The 8,640-nt window shown below is 50.3% G+C and overlaps 1 protein-coding gene and 1 long non-coding RNA gene across 2 annotated transcripts; both read left to right on the top strand.

Annotated features, from left to right (window-relative positions):
* Positions 1–98: 98 nt before the first annotated feature.
* LOC126493731 (uncharacterized) lies at positions 99–1,742 on the top strand. The gene is made up of 3 exons (XR_007589868.1): positions 99–173; positions 990–1,077; positions 1,291–1,742. It is a non-coding gene; the product is annotated as an uncharacterized lncRNA (long non-coding RNA).
* A 1,577-nt stretch (positions 1,743–3,319) lies between these two features.
* Positions 3,320–5,139, top strand: Saa1 (serum amyloid A1). Its single transcript, XM_050130823.1, is given in 5 exon segments — positions 3,320–3,353; positions 3,356–3,409; positions 4,436–4,540; positions 4,710–4,718; positions 4,918–5,139. Coding segments are annotated over 5 exon segments (378 nt in total). The 3' UTR covers positions 5,094–5,139.
* Positions 5,140–8,640: the final 3,501 nt, after the last annotated feature.

Here is an 8,640-nt window from a genome sequence, read left to right as displayed (position 1 = left end):
ATCAAGGAACCCAGAGCTCAGGCCAGGTATTCATGAGTACGAACTGGGAAGGCAAGCCTGCAGGTGCAGGGTTAGAGCTCCTGTTCCTGGAGTCTGAGCTCAGCCTGACCAGAGCAGGCCTGGCAGAAGCCAGAGAAGCCATGGAGGAGTTGCAACAGAAAGAGCGGGCAGCAGTAAGTCAACGACTTTGTAGGTGGGACCAGGCCACGTGGGCATGGGCAGTGGGAAACTGCCAAATCACCGCAGCAGGCCCGTCCAGCTGAACCTTGCTCAGCTGCCCAGAGGGGTGGAAGAAGGTTGTGGGGGCCTGGGCAGGGCCCAGCAGTAGCATGAATACAGATCATGTTGGTGCCAATTTGTTAACATACAAAAGAGTTCCACAATAGCCCGGAATGGAGTGTAACAAAGGTTTATTTTTCTGAAAATAAGCTCACAGAAAGAATAGGAATCCACAGTCCTCTGTATGCGATGTGGGAGTCCCCTGTGTGTTGTGATTACCATTAATGAATAAAGAATCTGTCTTGGCCTGTTGATAGGGCAGAACTTAGGTAGGCAGGGAGGACAGTACTGAATGCTGAGAGAAAGGAGGGTAGAGTCGAAGGGACACCGTGGAGCCGCTGCCTGAGATGGATGTGCTGAAACTTTGCTGGTAGGCCATGACTTCGTGGTGATATACAGATTAATGGAAATGGTTTAAATTAAGATGTAAGAGTTAGCCAATAGGGGGCTGGAGAGATGGCTCAGCAGTTAAGAGCATTGCCTGCTCTTCCAAAGGTCCTGAGTTCAATTCCCAGCAACCACATGGCGGCTCACAACCATCTGTAATGAGGTCTGGTGCCCTCTTCTGGCCTGCAGACGTACACACAGACAGAATATTGTATACATAATAAATAAATAAATATTTTAAAAAAAGAGTTAGCCAATAAGAAGCTAGAGCTAATGGGCCAAGCAGCGTTTTAATTAATATTGTTTCTGTGTGATTATTTCAGTTCTGGGCAGCCAGGACAAACAAGCAGCTCACCCCAACATGTATGCACCAGGAACTGGAACCAAATCCAAGAGGCCCGCACATTTATAGTACGTGACACCATGCCCAAAGTAGGCCGGTATCTTAAAGACTGTTGGTTGAAAGAGTTCCCACAGCAAGTATCATTTAACTTTTCCCTGCTCTTGGAATCCCTGGAAAACTCCCTCCTCCATATGGGGAACCCTGGGTAACACCCATCCATCTTAGGACCTTCCTCTACCAGGATCACATTTTTTTCTAAACATAATCTTCTGTCTTGCCAGTATCTTGTCGGCTCCAAGCTGTCAGCTGGACAGTTCCTCAAAGACTGAAAAACACTGAAGTAACCAGCTACCCCAGGACGTGACCAGCATCCCAACTTTCTCAAATTCTCCAAGATTTCAGTGGCCACAAATCAGCAGGAAGCAGTCTTGAGGGACCCAACTCCTCCATTCATGCCCATCTGCTACCCTTAGCCCCCCAGTTTTTATAATAAACAAAAGTGTGAAATGTTACTTCCATCACCCAAAGTTGCCAGTGCTCTGGCACAATGCCTAGCCACCCCAAGCTCTGGCACTTCCAGTTCCACAGCTGCACATGAGCCATCAAGCGTTCAGGCAACTTACATAGCCACCCAGGGCCCTCAAGCCCTATGTGATTTATGTACAGTGTGGTCATGTGATCTACATGTGACGTGTCTATGTGAGCCCCTGAGCACATGTGCTAGACAGCCTTTCAAAGCTGGACATGCCCACTCCATGCTCTCTTCCCAGACTGAACACCTTCTTCTCTCCTCCTCTTAATAAACTCTTGAAGTGGGTTCCATTGTGATCTGTTCTTATGCACAGTACCCAACATCCCCCCAACCAATGGGTACTGTTTTCTGTGAAAGATGGTACTTCCTTCCTCCTTTCTGTTGGTTTCTTAGTTCCTTACTCCCAAAAGCCTTGACCTGACTTTGTGCTCCTTCCTAGGACTGAGCTGAGGAAGGAGTAGGGCCCCTCTAGTATCTTGTCCCTGTGGGACAGTTTAGTTGATCTACCTGTCATATTATCAAGAAGGTGGAGGGAGAGGTGCCCTCCCTAAGTGCTGAGAGCTGAGTGGGCCTGGAAAGCATGTAATGTCTGCTTTGGCTGGCTGAGCAGTTTTGCAATTTTAGTTTAGCCGTGAACTCAAAAAGATTTAAGGTCAGCCATGCCAAGGTGGCACACGCCTTTAATGCCAGCACTCAGAGGCTAAGGCAGGTGAATCTGAGTTCTAGGCCAGCCTAGTCTACAGAATGAGTTCCAGGGCAGCTAAAGCTATACAGTAAAACCCTGTCTCAAAAACAAGAGGAGGGAAGGAGGAATGGGGGAAGGAGAGTGGGAGAGGGAGGGAGAGAGAGAGGGAGAGAGAGAGAGAGAGAGAGAGAGAGAGGGGGGGAGGGGGGGAGGGAGAGAGAGAGAGAGAGAGAGAGAGAGAGAGAGAGAGAGAGAAGAAAGGAATGGCTGAAGGTGTCAGTCTTAGGTTCAAAAAAAAAAAAAAAAAAAAAACCCAACCTGAGGCAGTGTCTGGGAATGCAAGCGCTGGCTGCAGGAATTATTCTGACTCCTTTTGGTAGCAGCCCTGATCATCTGAGATGGCCACCCCTTGCCTCTCAGCATCCTCAGTTTGGTCAGTATTAACCAGCATCCATGCTGACGCAGAAGACTGTGAAGACAAAGCTGTAGTGTGTGCTCATTTGCACAATTAGGGGAAATGACCTGGGGATGAAGGAAGATTTCTGTTGCAGTCTTGTAGAAGAAACCACCTGCTGGGAAATTCGCAGGCACCATGCCTGTCCCTCTCTGTCCCTGACCCCAGCAGGGAGGCTCAGCATTAGTACCAGCCTCCTCTCCCTGACAACCATAACCCACCAGGCTCTGCCCACCAGACACCAGGTGACAGACAAACCCATGCACAGAAACTTGCTGTGTTTCAGCAAGTGAGCTTTCCTCTCAAGGGAGCCTCCTCGCTTCCATTCACTTGGGGTGGAGTTTGTTCTGGGCAGAGGGGACGTGGGAAATGCTCACTGCTGAATCAGGCTCCGGGAGGAAGTGAGGACCTGGTCCCTGCTTCTGCAGCTCCATCCGTGCTGCCTTCCTCAACAGAGCTAGTTCAGCAGGCGTGGTGGGGTCAGAACTGAGACCTTGTGCTCTGAGGTGGGTCCTGCTGTGAGGTCTTCAGGGGCCACTGCTAGGACACTACCAACCAGGGCCTCTGTGGAGGAGATGCCTGGGGATGAGGTACCAGTCTGAGAGCAGCTCCTTGGGCCCGTCTTTTCATTTCAGCAGGATGAAGCGTCTCACTGAACTCAGTTCCTGCTCCCTGTCCTGGAAGTCAGCAGTCAGAGCTGGTTTTCATTCCTGGGTGAAGTTTACCGAGGTGAGACTGGTTGGGAGGGGGCATGACACATGACCTCTATTGGTCTCCTGAGCACTCACTGTCCTGCTTGGCCGGATGGACCAGAGACTCCTGCAAGACTTCTGAATATGCATTACCTACAGCAGGAGGCCGAGCAGAGATCACAACCCACCTGTGCTTGAGGCCGATCCTGTCTGCCGAGTCTGCCTGACACTTCCTAAGTACATTGTGAACAATGTGAGGTACAGTGGCATCACCAAGAGAGCAGTAACACCACCTAGGGCTAGACCTGTCTTCCCCCTGTATCTAGTCTCAAGATTGGCCTTGAGTGTGGCCTAGTATGGAGACTCTCAGTGTCTCCTCCCGGGATCTGAACCTGCAGCCACAGCTGAGATCTTTGCTCCAAAGCTCCCTCGGGACAGCACAGCACCTGTGCAGTCTAATCAAAGGGCGGAGACGGCGGTGTCACTGTGGTCACACTCTCTGTCAGGACAGAATTCTTAGGGATCAGAGCCAATGCTCCCCGTGTGCAGCCCTCCTCTGCCTTCTGTGTACTAACAGTCACCTCAAGATGGAACTTCCTAGCCAGGGGTAGCTGCATCCAGAAACACTGGCCCTTGCTTGGAGGCGGTGTGCTCCGAGGGACATTTTCAGTGGCTCTAGCTACACTAGGTTGCACTACTGGGGAAACGAGCTGTGGGGTCTGGTGGTAGAAGCTAACGACTCTGTGGCAAACACTTCTACAGGGCTGAAGCTGACACGCCCTGCTACGTAATGACACTGCCCTGCCTTGTTGTCTGCTTCCCCCCAGGTGAGGGGCAGCTCACAGCAGCACTGTGGAAGAAAGACAACCCAGGGCTGGTGTGCCCCCAGTGGCCCTCCAGAGTTACTAGGAGAAGCCAGAGAGGATGAGGAAATGATCTCCCATGCATGGTCTCAGGCTGCTCTGACCACAGCCTCAACCCATGAGTTCCTTTATTCCTTTTCATCCTCTCTAAGTCATTGGCAGAGTCTTTGGGTCATGTTCCTGTTGTCTTTCCCACCCAGGCACTAGGGACATGTGGCGAGCCTACACTGACATGAGGGAGGCCAACTGGATAGGTGCAGACAAATACTTCCATGCTAGAGGGAACTATGATGCTGCCCGACGGGGTCTGCTGAAGTTCTCAGGTAAACACAGACTGCTGGGACGCTGGGTCTGCGGAGAAGGGATTGATTCTGAGGAAGCAATAGAAGGTGAGCTCTGGAGAGTGTCATGCTAATCTGTGAACCCTCCTCCTCTTGCTCATCCAGCTACTGTCTCCATCTGTGCCCAGTGTAGACCCTGGTTGTGGACAGTGAGCATACAGCCAGGCTATATGGGCTTCTCCCGAATGTAGACAGGAAATGACTCTCATCATCACCAGTGTTTCTGGTTATGTTCATCCAGTGTGGGCTGACCAGTGCCTCAGCCCCTCCTTCCTGACCCTTCCTCATTTCCTCCTACAGTTCCAGTGGGGGAACTGGGAGGTTGTACTGCGACTAAGAAGCTTGGTGGTGGATTTCTTCCATGTCTGTTTCTCCTCGTGATGCAAGAGAGGGCATTCAGAGTTTCACAGGCCACGGACATGAGGATTCCAGGACTGACCGGGAAGCCAATGGATGGGGTGGCAGTGGCAAAGATCCCAATCACTACAGACCCAAAGGCCTGCCAGAAAAATACTGAGCATCCTCCCTTCAGCCTCAGGAGGCTGTGCTGCAGACTCTGGGGAGAGGATGTGGGGTTCTTCCTTCCCATGATCACTGAAGTTGCTGGGGAACACACAGTAGGTACCTCACATACATACAGACCACGAGTTTCAAAACTGTTATTCTTGCAGTGGTAACTACTTGCCTGAGAAGAGGGTAATAAACACTAACAAGGAAGTGGAGCTGAGCCTGAGCGTCTGTCATGAAGGTCATTTCTAGGATTACACAGGGAAGACCCCACTGGCCCAGAATCTACCATGATCCCTTCTCTGGGCCCTTGTGCTCTGGGTATAGGTTGTCATTTTCAGACCTCTCCATGACATGCCATTACTCCCTGTCAACCATGTCCAGTCACCTGTTCTGATCTCCCCAGCCTTAGTTCTCAATGTCCTTGTCTCTGGAGACCAGGAACAAAACCATAGGGACTGGTCCCTGCTAACCCTGCAGCTATCACCTTTGTAGCGGCGTAAATGAATGCAGACAGATTGCAATAATATATGCAGCTTTAATGGGGAAATAGACTTACAGAGCCACAGGTTCCCGCAGAGAACAGGAAAGCAGAAGGGGCGGTTGGGAGCGCGCCCGCAATCTTTATAAGTAAACAATATCCTCGGGGGACCCCGCCCCCTTCTAGCAAGGTGATTGGCTGGGTCTCTCCTACACACCTTGATCTTGCTCATTACTCAACACATACAAATCCAGTATCACACTACTTCTCCATCCTAAGAAATATTGCAAAGTAGTTCCCTCTTGCCTTAGGGTCACTATTTCTGTGATAAAGTGCTATGACCAAAACAGCATAGAGAAGAAAGGGTTTGTTTGTCTTACACTTCCACATTATAGCCCATCACTGAAGGAAGTCAGGACAGGAACTCAAAACAGGGCAGGAACATGGAGGCAGGAGCTGATGCAGAGGCTGTTGAAGGGATGTTGCTCACTGGTTTGCCCCTCATGGCTTGCTCAGTCTACTTCTTTATAGAACCCAGGACCACCAGCCCAGGGATGGCAGCACCCATGATGGGATCAGCCCTCACCCATTAATCATTAAGAAAATGCATATAGCTATATAGGGGCATTATCTTACTTGAGGCTTCCTCTTCTCTAGTGACTCTATCCTGTGTCTAGTTGACACAAAACCAGCAAGCATACCTCTGCTTGACTTGCACTGAGTCCAGAGAAATGTCCCAGGAAAAACTGTGTCTGGGAATACAGACAGACACAGCATCAACACCAAGATGCAACCTCTTTCTGTAGCCTTTGACATCTCTGTTCAGGGGGAAAAGCCACTGTCCTTCTAAACCTTTTCTGTCTGGACAAACCTCACACTCCTGAGGAGTCTGGGCACTTTCCTCCTTAGATAGGAACTCTTGAAGGGTTAAACTCTCCCACTCCCACAACGAGCTTAGGTCTCCATTCTCTGAGAAAGGCAATTTATCCACGATACCCTTGCACTCAGGGATGAGAGAGAACAAACAGAGGCCTAAGTCAGGTCAGCATCACCATGCTTCAAGGACAAATCCAGCAGCCCCCATCTGAGTCACATCCAAACTTGCCCAATCTTGTGCATATGTCCAAAATGGTAAGACAGTTTCAGCCAATTGAAGGTATACTAATGCGATGGCTATTTGCTTACCCAATTATATGTGAAATGACCTAACTGCTCCTGAAACGCCCCTTTGCTGTACTTAGAAGGAACTTGCATGCTCCTCTGGGGTCATCACCATATTGTACAAGAGAATGACCCCACGTATGCAGGTATTACTAAATGCTCTTTGCTTTTACAGACTGAGGCTGGGGTCTTCCCTCAGCACTTCTTTGGATGCTTACACTCTGGATGTTTCCCCCATATTGCAGTTAAAAGACAGATGACCTCACCTTTCCGAACTAGGGAATGGACTTCTCTGTCCACATGTTCTACTTGTCACAAGCTGAGCGGTGGTGGTTGTTGAGATGGGGTCTCACAATGTTACTCAAGCCGGTCCTGAACTCAAGGGATCCTCCTGCCTCAGGCTCACAAGTTCTGGAATTACAGGCATGTGTCACCAGACCATGCTCCTTAAATTTTTTAGCTGAGTATGTTGTGTGGGAGTGTACTAGTAGTGCTGGCTGGTTTGATGTCAATTTGACACGAGTTAGAGTCATCAGAGAGGAGGGAATCTCCATTGAGAAAACACCTCGAAAAGATCCAGCTGTAGGTTGTGTAACTTGAATGCACAAACATTAAAAAGATATGGCTGTAGGGCATTTTCTTAATTAGTGATTGGTGGGTGAGGGCCAATCCCAACGTGGTGGTGCCATTCCTGAACTGATGATCCTGGGTTCTATAAGGAAGCAGGCTGAACAAGCCATGATGAACAAGCCAGTAAGCAGCACCCCCTCAATGACCTCTGCATCAGCTCCTGCCTCCAGGTTCCCGCCCTGTTTGAGTTCCTTCAGTGCTGGACTATGATGTGAAGGTGTAAGCCAAATAAACCCTTTCCTCCCCAGCATGCCTTGGTCATGATTCATCATAGCAACAGTAACCCTAGCAACGACGTGTGTGTGCTCATGCTGGCGAGTGTGTGCAGGTCTAGGAGACTCTGTTGATGGTGGGGATGTCCTACTTTGCTTCTCTGTTGCTGTCATCACCACTTTGACCAGTAGTGGGGAAAGGATACACTAGGCTTACGGTTACAGTCCACCACCAACGGAGGCCAAGGCAGGAACCTGGAGCAGTCGCTGAAGCAGAGACCACAGAGGAACACTGTTCATTGGCTCAGGTTGTGTGGAGTTGACGGAGACTAACCAGCATGGGTGTCTTCCGCTGTCACTCTGCACTGTCTAGTGAGTCGGTTCTCTCTCAAGCTGCAGCTGGCCTGCTCCTGCTCCTCTCCTTGCTCCCTGGGCACTGGGGTTACAGGTGGCTACCACACATGCCCAGCTCTTATGTGGGCTCTGGGAATCCAAACTCCAGTCTTCCTGCTTCTCAGACAAGTGCTATCCACTGAGCCACCTTCTCCCGCAGTGTGCTGGTTTAAAGAACCTCCTATGTATCAAACCTGGAAGGCTTGCTTTATCCGCTCATCTTTCTCTGGCCTTTTGTTTTCATTTCCTGCACTGCATGAAAATCTAGAGCCTCACCTGGGCCCTCACTCTGCAGCAGCAATCTGACCATGGACCTGGCCCCCAGTACTTCAGTCTCCTGGAGTCAAGTCCACGACCACATTACCCTCAAGGCCAGTTTGAGCTTGCTCAAGCCACCCTGCCACCTCTGTCTTCCCAGACTCATTTATTCAGCCCCCAATTCCTTGTGCCCAAGCTCTGAGACAGAGCTCTCCCCTCTCCTTCACCTGTTTGAACCTGCTCACAGGAACCGGATGTTCTGTTGGGAACTGCTCTGCTCTAAGCTCACGTTTTCCTCTCTTCTTTCTTCTCTAGACAGGGGCTCACTACAGAGTGGTCAAGTGCGTCTGGAACTTTTCGGCAAATGACAGATGTGAAAACACTGCCTCATGCTCAGACTGTTCCAGTGTCGGTGTTTGGAT

This window comes from Alexandromys fortis, unplaced genomic scaffold, assembly GCF_014885135.2.
Source record: "Alexandromys fortis isolate MF-2015 unplaced genomic scaffold, M_Fortis_MF-2015_v1.1 scaffold_359, whole genome shotgun sequence".
Taxonomy (NCBI): domain Eukaryota; kingdom Metazoa; phylum Chordata; class Mammalia; order Rodentia; family Cricetidae; genus Alexandromys; species Alexandromys fortis.
The sequence above is the reverse complement of the archived record's forward strand: the minus strand, read 5'-3'. Positions and strand labels throughout refer to the sequence as shown.